General features: G+C 35.7%; 1 protein-coding gene across 4 annotated transcripts in view; it reads right to left on the reverse strand.

Moving 5' to 3' along the window:
• Nucleotides 1-3,402: 3,402 nt before the first annotated feature.
• The window catches only part of CARNMT1 (carnosine N-methyltransferase 1), a 36,805-nt gene continuing 26,663 nt past the window's right edge, over nucleotides 3,403-13,544 (reverse strand). For all 4 annotated transcript variants that reach the window (XM_074361717.1, XM_074361719.1, XM_074361720.1 and 1 more), the window contains exons 7-8: nucleotides 6,743-6,846; nucleotides 3,403-6,060 (exon numbers count right to left, since the gene is read on the reverse strand). In XM_074361717.1, coding sequence (XP_074217818.1) covers nucleotides 5,959-6,060; nucleotides 6,743-6,846 — 206 coding nt within the window. In that variant the 3' untranslated portion in view covers nucleotides 3,403-5,958. The remainder of the gene's footprint in view (nucleotides 6,061-6,742; nucleotides 6,847-13,544) is intronic.

The following is a 13,544-nucleotide window of genomic DNA, read 5'->3' on the forward strand; positions in this document are numbered from 1 at the left end:
AAATACCATATCATACCACTCATATGTGGAATCAAAAAAAAAAAGAAGACAAATGAACGTATATATAAAACAGAAACAGACTCACAGACATAGAATACAGACTTGTGGTTGCCAGGGGGGAGGGAGGTGGGAAGGGATAAACTGGAGTTTGAGATTTACAGATACTGGTATAAAATAGGTAAACAAGTTTATACTGTATAGCACAGGGAAGTATATTCAATATCTTGTAGTAGCTTAACAGTTAAAAACAATATGAAAATGAATAAATGAATATTCATATATGACTGAAGAATTGTGCTGTACACCAGAAAGACAACACTGTAAACTGACTATACCTCAAAAAAAAAAATGTTTGTAAAGGAAGGTAATGATGGACTGATAGCAAAAATCAGCTCATTAAGAAGTGTTCGTAAAGGAAAATAATGACAAGGCTACAGAGAAACAGTGTTGGCTATGAGACTGAGGCTAATTCAGACAAAATTTTGGAAACCTGATTTCTCAGTTTGTAATAGGAAACAGGAATGTTTAGACCTTTTAATTTCTGAAATTTCCATTCTGGCGAACTTGTCCTCCGGACATACTGAAAGCAAATGCATGAGGATGTTTGTAACAGCAATATTTTTAATATTGATTTTTTTGGTGAAAATAAATCTAATTTTTTTCCAATAGGAATCCACTATAATCATTATGATGGTTAAAAAACACAAACGGAGGCCAGAGCTGAAAACTTCTAGAGCAGACAAAACCACTTTAGTCACACAAGCAGAACTTAATTTAGCTATTTTGCAAGAAAAGCGAGACTTGAGCTGGGTCACTTCTTGTTAATACCTCTGAAAAATCGTAAGGAAAACTTAAATTGTTCCACCAAGTTGATATAAGCTAACCAATTCTTTACCATCAAGAAAACACTAATATAACCAATCACTGTGAAGAATACATCGTCATTGCCTCCTCACTACATAAGCTGCTTTCTAACATCCCTAAGGCTCACTTGGTGTTTGGCTTAAGTGTTCCAGTTTCACCAACTTTCTGTGTGTGCACAGTATTTACTAATTACTCTCAGTGATTCAGTGGTTTTACGTCTGCTGTTTCTGAACTTCTGACACAACTACGTAAAAAACAAAATTCTGGATGGAAAACAAATGCATATTTTAGTCACAACCGCTTGGATTTTTAGTGCATTTAAAAAGGTATTTTAAATTCATCCAATATATTGTAACGCTTTTGCTACATTATACATATTTGCCTTTGGAGTCTTGAAACTTGGGCCCACTCCCAGCTCTTGCATGTACTGGTTGAGGCCAAGTAACTAAACTCTTAAGTTATAGCTTCCTCAACTCTAAAGTTGAGATAATGATGCTTATTTCACAAGGTTCCAGTAGTTAAGCATTTTTATGTCTCTAAATTCCAAAATACGGTATCAGCACTTCACAAAACAGTGTCAGCATGACTAAGGAGATTTTTCTCTTGTTTTAGTTGTGTTTTTTTCCCGTAAAGAAGGTACCATATAAATACTATGATCCAAAGAAGACAAGGGATATCTGCTTACCTTCCGTATTTCTCAAGGTCTCGAAGAAAGAGCACAAAGAAAATATAAAGGGAAGCAGAAAATCATAACAAAGTTGGAAAACATGAAATGGAAATAACTACAGTCCAGAATACTGAAAAACAGACCAATGGAAAGAATAAAAACCAGGGGAAACGCTGACCCAAGAGAGCAGAGGAAAGCGTGGCTCTTCCCAGGAGAGCTTGGAACAAACTGAAGCAGAGAAGCCACGGATACAAGGAGCAGGTGTGGACCTAGGGCCCCGGATAGGTTAACAACCCTTATTCGTTGCAGCTGGCCCTGCAGAGGCTGCCTCTCTGTATTCCTCTGGAGCCCAGCCAGGGTCATTACTAACAACCTTGATTCAGGACAGCTGGCCCTGCGGATGCTGCCTCTCCCCATCCCCAGCTTCTGCAGAGTAGAGAGAAGCTTTAACTTCTTGAATAAAACTTGGGAACCACTCTCAAAAGAAAGCAGTTTGTCTAGGTACCAAACCAGTGTGAGTTATCAAGACCCAGATAAAAGAACAAAGCTTGAGGAAACTCTGGACTTTATATCAGATGCTGGGGGAAAAAACAGTAACAAAGGATAGAAAGCAGCTTGACTCAGGAATAAATGCAAGTAAAGTGTTCTCCCTGGAGATTAGAAGCACCTCTATTTTGGCAGTTGTGGGGATCCACAGCCTGGCTTTCTCTGAGTTCCCTCCCGCAACTAGGCCTGCTCTCAACAAAGACCCTGTTGGTTCTTCCATTAAAAGGAACGGGCTTTTGGGAAAACACGTCTATAGCTACAAAGGAAAAGCACCCACACCAGCTCTATTCATCAACCTAATTCCTCATGGTCACAGTTGTAAGGAGTGCTCACCGAATCTGTTAAAAACAAGACAAGCCCAAAATGGAGTCGCTTATACTAAGCAGCACGTAGCCAAACCAAGACCTAAACTTGACTACGGTTTCGACTCTCCCAGAGACAGGAGAGTCAGTCAACCAGGAATCACCCGATCAGCACTAGTTAAGTAATCTGCCTGAGACGCCGCTACCATCCCCTAAAGGAAAGTAACTGTAATAACCAACCCGCTTTTTCTGGACAGTATAACTTCCTTGTTCCCACTCGCCTCTGCCTGTAAAACATTCGTTTTGTACAGCTCCCCTTTCTATCTGCTAGATTGGATGCTGCCCAACTTAAATTGATTTTTATTCAAATAAATTGTTAAAAATGAAAAAAAATGCCATTTGCAGCAACATAGATGGACTTAGAGATTGTCATTCTAAAGTGAAGCCAGAAAGGGAAAGAAAAATACCATATATCACTCATATGTCGAATCTAAAAAAAAAAAAAAAAAAAAGACACTATGAACTCATCTACAAAACAGAAACAGATGATTCTCAGACATAGTAAACAATCTTATGGTTACTGGGGAAAGGGGGTGGGAAGGGATAAATTTGGGAGTTTGAGCTTTACAAATGTTAGCCACTATATATAAAAATAGATTAAAAAACAACTTTCTTCTGTATAGCACAGGGAACTATATCTTGTAATAACTTTTAATGAAAAAGAATATGAAAATGAATATATGTATGTATATGCATGACTGGGACATTGAGCTGTGCACCAGAAATTGACACATTGTAACTGACTGTACTTCAATAAAAATAAATTTTAAAAATAAATTAATTACTTTCAAAAAAGATTAGTTTAAAGCCTAGCATATTCAAAGACCAAGTACTCATATTACTGACTTTGTAGAAGCATATAATAAGCTACTCCAAGAGTTCAAGACTATAACGTGCTTAATTAATTAAAATTTCCATGTCTATGGTTATCACTAATTTTAGATGGAAACAACCAAGCAAATATTGTTTCATAGCAATTGGCAGACTTTAATATTCAAGAAAAATTAAGTCCATCATACACATTAAAAATATAGGAAATTTCATGCAGACATGAAGCTTCCACTTCAGCCTTTGCGGCAACTTTTAGAATGAGAATTACATATAAATACAGTACATTTTACAGTTCCCAAACTTCATAATTTTATACTGTGATTTATACAGCTTCTCTTTATATTTTACATATCCCATCTTACTCACTTGATTAAAACATTCCCTAGCCTACACTGCTTCAGATTATGGAAATTAAAAAAAAAAAAAGCAAGCACAATGACCTAACTCCCTCTACTTTATGAAGATGAATGAAAACATTTGTGTATAGAGTTATTTAAGAAAAAAAAAATTAAACTTTAAGGCTTGCACACTTTAGTAGCTAGGACTACACGTTAAAAAATACAAAATTAAATCCTCCAGTGACACCTCTATTATTGATTGATACCACAATTTTCAAGTTTAGAATATATTAACTACAAAAGTTATAAGAGAAAAAAAGTGGTGCAAATTTGTGTAGTATATTTAAAAAACAGTATTCATGATATGAGGGAGAAATTAGAAACAAATAAATGATTTCAGAAAACTAAAATATAAGCCATAATTTAGAAACATAAGTAGCATTAAAGAATAAAACTTGATAGCAAAAGTTTTAAGTAATAAAGCCAACCTATTGGTGTCAAGGTGTTTTTTCCTCAATGAGAAAACCAAGATCATCTATCTGTTTTGATACAAGTTGTAAAAAAGTGAATACTTATTAGTGAATAAAAAGCATTTCTAAATTACAAACAGCATGCATTCCTTTCCTTTCAATGGATTTTTTAAATACTTATGCTCCTTTTAAGATTTTCTTCCTTAAAAAAAATAAATAAACTTGGGGTCTTTTTTACCCTTGCATTAATTTCAAATTCATTCATGTGGTAGGTAATGTGAATTCCCACTAAATGAACATCTGCTAAGTACTGAGGGACCCAAAAAAGAGAAGTAGTTTTTCAGAAACACTCAGCAGGTTACAGGTGTCCATAATTTGACAAATCAAATTAAATTCATGGAATCCTTTACTGCATCATGGACATAAAGGCCACAGGAGCTGCCGTAGTGTATGCAGAAAAAGTCCTACTAGTAAGATGCCAGATCGTGTAGTGACTGATAATAAAGGTCTAAAGATCATAAGTAAGATTTCCTATGAAAACATGACAGTTATACTATAGCACATTATTGAAATTAAGCCTATCTAATCCAAACTGCCACAGAGGTCACTTAATGTCATCACAATCATCCGTGAAAATATTCAATAGTACTTTCTTTTCTCCAAGAAAAGGTTAAAATGTTAAATTAGTCATCTCCACTTTTCAAGCTACTGGAAAACAGGATAATAAACATAAAACAATACAAAGGAAAACTCCCTCCAATAAAGACCTGCTAGAGGTAGAAATGCAAAGCAGCATATACGGTTTCAGCTACAGATATCAGGGGAACAAAACTGGTGTTAAAGTGAAATTATGTTGATGGCTGCTGCTTACAATATTGAAGACAGAGACAATGGGCAGTATTTTATCCCTAAACTTCATTATCAAAATCTCCCCACATAAATACCATCATGACAGTTTTTACGAGTATGTAATAGTTTTAACGGGAAAAAAAAAGTGCTTGCTTTTGTAATCCAGGTTAAAAAAGACATTATTGTAAACATATCACTGACAAACTCTGTATTCGTTTATAGTTTAAAATCATACATTTCAAATGGGCAGATTTTGCTCTTACTTCCCCAGTCTCCTAGCAGTATCTTTAATAAAGGCTTTTGTGCCTCACTTAGAATGTTGAGATCTCTCACATTTCAGAGTGATCCATGATGATTATGCTCTCAAAGAGGGTTCAGTTTAGTGTGGCCAGACTTAACTAATTTCTCAGCTATTTAAAATGCATTTTACTGGCCTGTGATCCTATAAATTTAGCATCTCATAGAAATGAAACGTTTGATGCTAACTATAAGTTCAGCTGAGTTGGGAAAAAAAAATACCTTGAATGATAAAATAGACATACATTTTATGTATAGACTGCGTAGGTCCAAAGTAAACAGAAGTCCCAATTCCAAATGCTGAAAGTGACAGAGGATCCTTAGACTCTTCTAAAAATAACATGTACAATGCATACAAAACAACAACAAAGGGGATTACTAGGGACTTCAATGCTATTAGTCATCCATATGGCAGACTTGCTAAGGACAGCTTCATGAATACACTGGAGATAGTTTTTTCTACTGAAAGACAATTCTGGGCTCCAAGGAAAAAGTATACTTGAAGACATTTCCTCCATTTTAACTTGTGTAGTACAAATATGCATGGCATAATATATTTCTGAAAAAGAGATAGACATATTAAGAAAATAGACACTATTTCTAAATTTTGTTAGGAATAAGAAGGCACCACTGATTTGAGGTTGTGTCCTGTCATTGGGATAGTTGATTCTGAGTTGTTTGTTTCAGCATTTGCTCTTATCAAACTTTCTTCCTGGTGATATCACTTGAGACCGTTATTGTGGTTTACGGACCACAAACAGGACACATTCATAGTAGTATTTCATCATGGAGAGATCATTCACAGTGTATGTTGACAAGACAGACTCTTTCTCCACCTGAAAGGTAAACAATAATCATAATGGTGATGATGACGACCATGGCATATTTTAAACATATTCTGTATATTAATTAATTTATTACATGTAAGCATCCCCTTAAGATTGGCACTGAACAATAGGTCTCTCAAGGTCACACCACTAATAATCTGTGGAACTGGGATTCACACTCAGGCAGTCTAACTCTAGAGCTTGAACTCTCAACTATTATAATATATTGCTTCTCTTGAAGAACAGACTTGTTTATTTTTTAAATGAATGGAATGCCTCTAAAGAAACATACAACTAAGAAACAGTAGTCAAAACCATCATGAAACCTTATAATCACATGATTAGGAAATACTGAACAGTACAAAAGTACATATGGTGAATAATATCCCTCTTACACCTGCCCTCCCACCCTGTCTGCTTGGTATCTATCAGTCAGTCTACAAGGGCCAATGTTATGATAATGGTCAGCTACCATTTACTGAAAAGTGATTACACCAGAGATCATAATTTTCCATTTATATACACATTATCTCAAATCCTTATAATCTGAAAAGCTAAGTAGTAGTATTTTCACTTTTTGGATGAGAAAACAGAGAGGTTAAGAGGTAAAGCCAGTAACTGTCATAATATCGCCATTCCTGTTTAAGTGCTCTGTAAGTTAAACTTTGACAGTACTTCATTCCATCCTTACCTCTACCTGGAATCCATACTGCAGAACAACATTTTTTATATCCTCATAGCTCAATTCTATGGAAAGTTCATTTGCCAAATTTTCAAAGTGGTACAGCAGAGGACCTATGATTTAAAGATATGGTGAATGAATTACTTATATATAAACATGCATTAGTAGCTGTTTAGACTGAACTCCACATTGAATAGTAAGTTGGCTAGTGGATGAAACATAAAAGGAGAAGTAAAAAATCTTTACATTTGCCAAGAACATGTATCCAGACCCATGAAACGCTGGCCCAGTAATTGACATTTGAGTGCTGAGCCGACATTCATGCGGAGTGAGTCCCTCTGGTATTCCAGCCTCGCCCTGTGATTCTCCACATCACGGGCCTTACACTTACTTGTAACTCAAGTTCCTGAAGGAGGAGCTGAATCAGAGACTGCTAAGTCCCCAGATTCCAAGAGTATACTGTAATTATAATGCCGTAACTAAATGGAAAACTGCAGCTACAAAGTGAGTATCATGTGAAAACAGAGAAGGGTCCTCAAGTTGGGTAGCCTGGGTAGGAGAAAGTGTGGGGGTCACAGGGTAGAAGAGATAATAGGCAGGGCTTCCTGGAAGAAGGAGGTGATACTAGAGCTAGCTTTTTAAGTGCATAGTTCATATTCCAGCTGTAACACCAACTAAATGTGTTGACTATGAACAAGTCACTAACTCTGCCCCATGCGTAACATGACTTTAATGTGAGAGAACATATCTGGCATATAAAAGGCCCTAAGTAAATCACAGCTATTACAACTTTTAAAAATGACATCCTCCTTTACTAGCCTCTCACTCCAGATGTCCAAGGAACTATCATCTAGCTCAAGCCAGATTTTCCAACCTTTTGATCTCACATTTTGCCCAATCCATCAGCTTCATCTGGGCAACGCTATCACTCCGCAGTTATACAAAGAGACTAATGTAGACAATCTTCTCTTTACCTTTAACTGGCTTAATTATACATCCTGAGACCAACTCACCTCCCTCACCCCCCTCCCCACTCCTCACACAACGTGCTAATCACAAGAGAGAAAAGTAAAAACAGGACAAAGTTTCTGCTTCCAAACTGCTCATCACTCTGTAGAACATACTATTTAGGGTTAAAAAGTTTCTCTTCTCTCTTTTTTACTGTATACAAATCATTAAAAAGTAAAAATAAATTTAACTTATTTATTAGTGCTCTTTTCAAAAGATAACAATGATTCCCCACCAACTACTTTACTTTATCAAGCTTAAATTCCTGTTTGTTTTATTAGTACTAGTAAAAATGAAAGTAGCTACGATTTACTGAACACCTACTATACCCAAGACCATCCGAAAGCTTTTGAAGCCTTTGTTCTTTTTAAAGAATGCAGAGTCTCACAGCAGTCTTTCCAGCTCTAAAGTGTATGCTGTTCCTGCTCCATTAAGCGCCTCCAACAATATTGTTTCATTATACCTACATAAACAGATTCCAGTGATTCTTACACCCTCAGGCCGTATTTTACCTCTACTCATGTTGTATTCCATTATAAGCTACATGAATAAAGGAATATATCCTAAGTTTCTTTTGAATCTACCACAATGTACACCATAGCACTGAATATACTAATTAGGCAACTGTAATTTTACCACCCAAAGACAACCATTACAGTTGCACTGTATTTTTTAGTCTCTGATTACAAATGGTACTTCAACAAATATTTCTATGAATATTTCAGATTCTTGCTCACAGAGACATTCCTTGAAGTGAAATTTCCAGGTCAAAGAGGATAAACATTTTTGCTGACTACCAAACTATCAAAATGCTTTTCCAAAAGAGATATAACAGTTTTCACCCACAAATGCAATGATAAATACTTGTTTTAACACCTTACTCAGCAAGTGGTGGGAATGCAATGGTACAGTCACTAGAGAAAAGAGGCTGGCAGTTTCTTGTAACATTATACATACAATCACCACGTATGACCCACCACTAGGTGCTTATCCAAGATAAATGAAAACTTGTGGCCACATAAAGATTTGGACTCAGGTGTTTACAGCAACTTTATTTATAATTGTAATAATTTGGGAACAACCCAAATATCCATCAATCACTGAATGAATAAACAGAATGTGGTATATCCATACAATGAATTATTTTTCAGCGATAAAAAGAAAAAAGCCACTGGTACATGCAACAAAACAGATGAATTTCAAAAGCATTCTGCTAAGTGAAGGAAGCCAGACACAAAAAGCAACTTACTGTATGATTTTATTTATGTGGTATTCTGTAAAGAGAAAACTACAGTAACATAAAACAGAGCATTAACTGCCAGGTATTAACGACAAGAGGTGAGAATTGTCTACAAAGAGGCATGAGAGACCTTTTTCAGGTGATAGAAATGTTCCCTATCTTGAGAGAGGTTAATGGTTTTATATATATATATGCATGCCTGACACAGTAGAACCATTGTCCAGAAGTAATAAAATAAGGAAATGTTCCTAACGAAGTATAAGATGTGAAACTATATACACAGTATCAAGATAGATACTATATCATAGTATTAAGGAAAGACTGCAGGGAGATACATAAAGTTTTCAAGTGGCTATCTGTGAATGTTAGAATTGGACATGGGTCTGATTTTATTTTTATGTTTTTTCAAATGTTATTTTAGCTTTCTGTTATTGAGCTTGTATTTTATTTATGGTCAAGGAAAAATTATTTCTTTGTTCCTCCTACTAGTTCTAGTAACAAGTATGAAGAGACATGAGAGTTGGGAAAATAAAGGACTCCTTAAGGAGTGTGTCCATGTTTTATTCATCTATATATATCCAGTGCCAGGCATTTGCTAGGTGCCTGGTAAACATTTCATTTAAAGAATGAGCACCTAGGCAGTAAATGTGAAAAACTGCTCAGCCTTAAGGAAATGCAGGTGAAATTGTGTATGGCCTATCATTTTCCTCTTGCCAAACTGGTAAATAGTTTAATAAAAATGCTTACTGTGTTTTTTTCTTTTTAAGTGAGTTTATATAGTTGACATATGATAAATTCACCATTTTTTAAGTGTACAGTTTGAAGCATTTTGAAAGCTGGATAACTATGTACCTTTAAGGTGAGAGTAAGAAATGAGTAAACTTAATTCTATCCTTTAACCCAAAGAGACTGCAGGAAAAGCTGACCTAGTGCTTAATAAAGAAAGCAAAAAAAGAGAAAAAGAAAATCATTTCAGAGAAATATTGTAAATCATGCTTTAACCCTAGGGTAGATTTTCACAATAATTTTATGTAACATGGGTGATCCAATAAACCTTAAGCCCTGACGTTAGTTTAATATTTAATTTTAATTTAGAATTTAATATTCTATTGTTCTGCTCTGAAATGTTACAATTGTATGGCAGAAGCAAATGCAAATTATTTTGGAGAAAAAAACACCTCCACCTAGGCCTCAAGAAATCCCCAGAAGTGACTTCTCAAGGGCAATGACCAACCAATAAACAGCTAAGGTCAACAGCCCAGAAAAACAAAGAACCATAAGCAAGAACCAGCAGAAACATGAGAAAGCAGAGAGTGACCTACAAAGACTTGAGATATTCGAACTATCAGACATGATACATTTAGTATTCTCAGAGAAATAAGACTGTCTTGAAAATACATGCCAAGAATAGGAAATTCCTAAATAACATAGCTGACTAAAAAAAAAAAAAAAAAAAAGAAAGAAAGAAAAGAGAAAAGGAAAATGAAATAAAATAGATGTTAGACATAGTTAAAGAGATTTTTGTGAGTGCGGAGAAAGGTCAGAATAAATTCTCCAGGATGCAGCAGAGACCAAAAAAAAAAAAGGCAAATAGAGAGAAGTGAAAACTAGAACTAGAGTGGGAAGGTCTAAAATACATTTGATTGCATTTCCAGACAGAGAGAAAAAGAACGAGGGAGAAGTATATGAACAGTAACTGTTGTTGTTACCCCAAAACGAGTTCACCTCTTGGTAGATGTCAAGTCAAAAGACATAACCAAGCCAAAGACCAGGAGAAGGAAGGGCCGCAGCAAGTAAGGAGAACATCAGGGAACCTCCCCAAAGCCGTGTCTCCCCCAACAGCAAAACTGGGGCATTCTGAGCTAAGGGTACGTGCAAATTCATAAACGGGCTTAGGTGGCAGACACAGTCCAAGCTTTAGATGACGAAGTCACAAGGGTCAGAATGGATCAACACCATCATCCCTTAGGTTCCAGTTTATATGGTGATTGAGCACTTCAGGCTGCTCTTTACCACCGAAACAACTGGGAGTCTTGACAAATGATGTATTATCTTTGCTGTTGTTACTTGTCTCGCTTGATTCTGAATTCTTTAAGATCCCTTAAAATCATTAATTACTGAGATTTGTTCAACGGCAAGCATTGTGGCCAGGCTTAGATCACAAAATAGCTTCTCTTCTGTCAAGAAAGCCATGCTTGGTTCTCTTTCTCCAGGTACCCTCTACCTTACTTGATTACATTATTACTTATTTTGATGCTACACTGGTCTCATATTAGCAAGTGGGGAGCCCTTTTAAACTGAGATTTTTCAGAACTGATAAAAAACTTTATAGACTCAGGTAGCCCAACATACTGTACACAGGTTTAAAAAATAACTCACATATAGATATAAAAATCTACATAGTGGAAAACTACATAGTGAAAATCTTAAAACACAAAACTGATTACTCAAAGAAGCAACAGTTAAAATAGTGGAATTCTCAACAGCAAAAATACAAGCTACAAGCCACTGGAATGGTATCTTCCGTGCGTTGAAAGCTATCTGCCAACCTTGTACTCTTGTACTCTATACCTGGTGTTGCTTTGGAACTAAAAGTATCAGTATAAACTCATGATCTATAAACATAAACTCATACTCCCTACCCCTGTCTGCTAAAAAGGCCTAGAAGCAATCCCATCACAGTGGTAGAATCCAGATTTTCGCTTCCACATACCACTCCCCACTAAAAGGAGCCAGGGATCTGTGGAAAAAATGGCTAAACTTAGGGATGGGCAGAGAAAGTTAAGATAAGCCTGGAACACTTGGTTATGCCAGAAAGGAGGTGCTCGAACAATGACAGAGAAAAGAGAACACAGGAGTCAGCTTGAAGGGGATCCCATTTACCAAAACTGGGATAAATTGATTTAAATCATTTATAACCTTAAGCTTCCAAAAGTTCTAGTTAGGAGATAGAGACTATTAGATTGGATAATGAAAGAAAATTTAACTGTATGCTGCATATAAGAGATACACCTAAAACATAAAGATACAGAAAGGATTCTTAAGAGAAAAAGACATGCCATACAATTATTAAATTATTATTATTATGTACCATGGGGTTATACTGACATGCCCACTTAAAGATAAGAAACATGGCTTGCATCTGTGCAAAATGGAGAGGTAGAACTCAAACCCCAGGAAAAAGGTTTATAAGCAGGGTAGGGAAGTATTTGGACCAGAGATACAGACTGGGTACCCAAAGAGCAGAAGTCAGAGGGCTGGGCAGGAGTAACACAGAATAATGAATACATGATACTTAAGGGAAAATTGACTCTGAGATAATAACTATTTTTTAATTTAACTTTTACATGCAAGAGATTTTATTAAATATCTATTTTTAAGAATTGTTTCTCGTTATTCTAATTCTCAAAATCATTTGGAAACTTCATGCTAAGAAGAGTGGATGCTCTCCTAGTTGACCTCCTGTTAACAAATATGCTCCATTAACTCTGATGCCAAAAACAGATCACAGGTCATACTCCAGCACATCTACTCTTATCAAATAGTATACTTACCAAAAGCCAATTTCATTTGTTCCAGTTATAATAATTGTTATTACATTATTTAATAAATCATTAATAAACCAATAAAATAAATGTTCAAAAAGAAAAATTATTTCTATGAAAATTAAGTCAAATACTTTAGAAGTACACAAAACCCTACCATAACTCAGTAATTGGGGTCAAAAATTTTAATCAAGGCGGGGAAGGGCATAGCTCAGTGGTAGAGTGCACGCTTAGCATGCACGAGGTCCTAGGTTCCATCCCCAGTACCTCCGTTAAAAAATAAATAAATAAAAATAAATACCTAATTACCCCCAGAAACCCCCCCCACAAAAAAAGCAAAAAAAGTGAAATTAAAAAAAAAATTACATAAATACACAATCAGAGTAAGTTATAAACTGATCCAGCATAAGCCTGCAGAGGCAGCTGTTTAGGCATTCAAGGGGTTGGATCTGGGCTGGAAGCCTGTCTCTGCCATACATACACTCCTCAACCTTTCTGCTGGTTATGTAACCCAACACTCAGTTTCTTCAACTATGAAACAGTATTAATGCCATTTCAATATAGGGTTGTTGCGAGACTAAACAAGGTATTTTAAATGGCTAACATAATGCTTAGTCCACAGGGAGCAAATACCCAGTAGGTAATGTTATCTTTCAATCATATTGTGGGAAGAGAAATATTTTTCTTTTGATAAAGATCCAAGGTTTGAGATATTTGCTTCACTTCATATTATGATTACATTTTACAGCTGCTTTCATCTGTCCTGTGAAGTTCTGAAGAGATGTTTTGAAAGACCTACTACTAGCTGTAGGCTTACTCCTACTGGCAAAATCTCTGGTAAAGTTAAATCATTAAAGAGAGCAAGTAACAGAACCCACCAACAAAGTTACACCAATACTGAAGACTAAGGACTCAAACAATGTTTATCCAACTTTTAGGTAATATAAAGTCTTTCTTAACATGGATTATATATCTCACTAAAAAAGACAAGTATATTTACCTTGATACTATCATTATT

The sequence above is a fragment of the Camelus bactrianus genome, chromosome 4 (assembly GCF_048773025.1).
Source record: "Camelus bactrianus isolate YW-2024 breed Bactrian camel chromosome 4, ASM4877302v1, whole genome shotgun sequence".
NCBI classification, from domain to species: Eukaryota; Metazoa; Chordata; class Mammalia; order Artiodactyla; family Camelidae; genus Camelus; species Camelus bactrianus.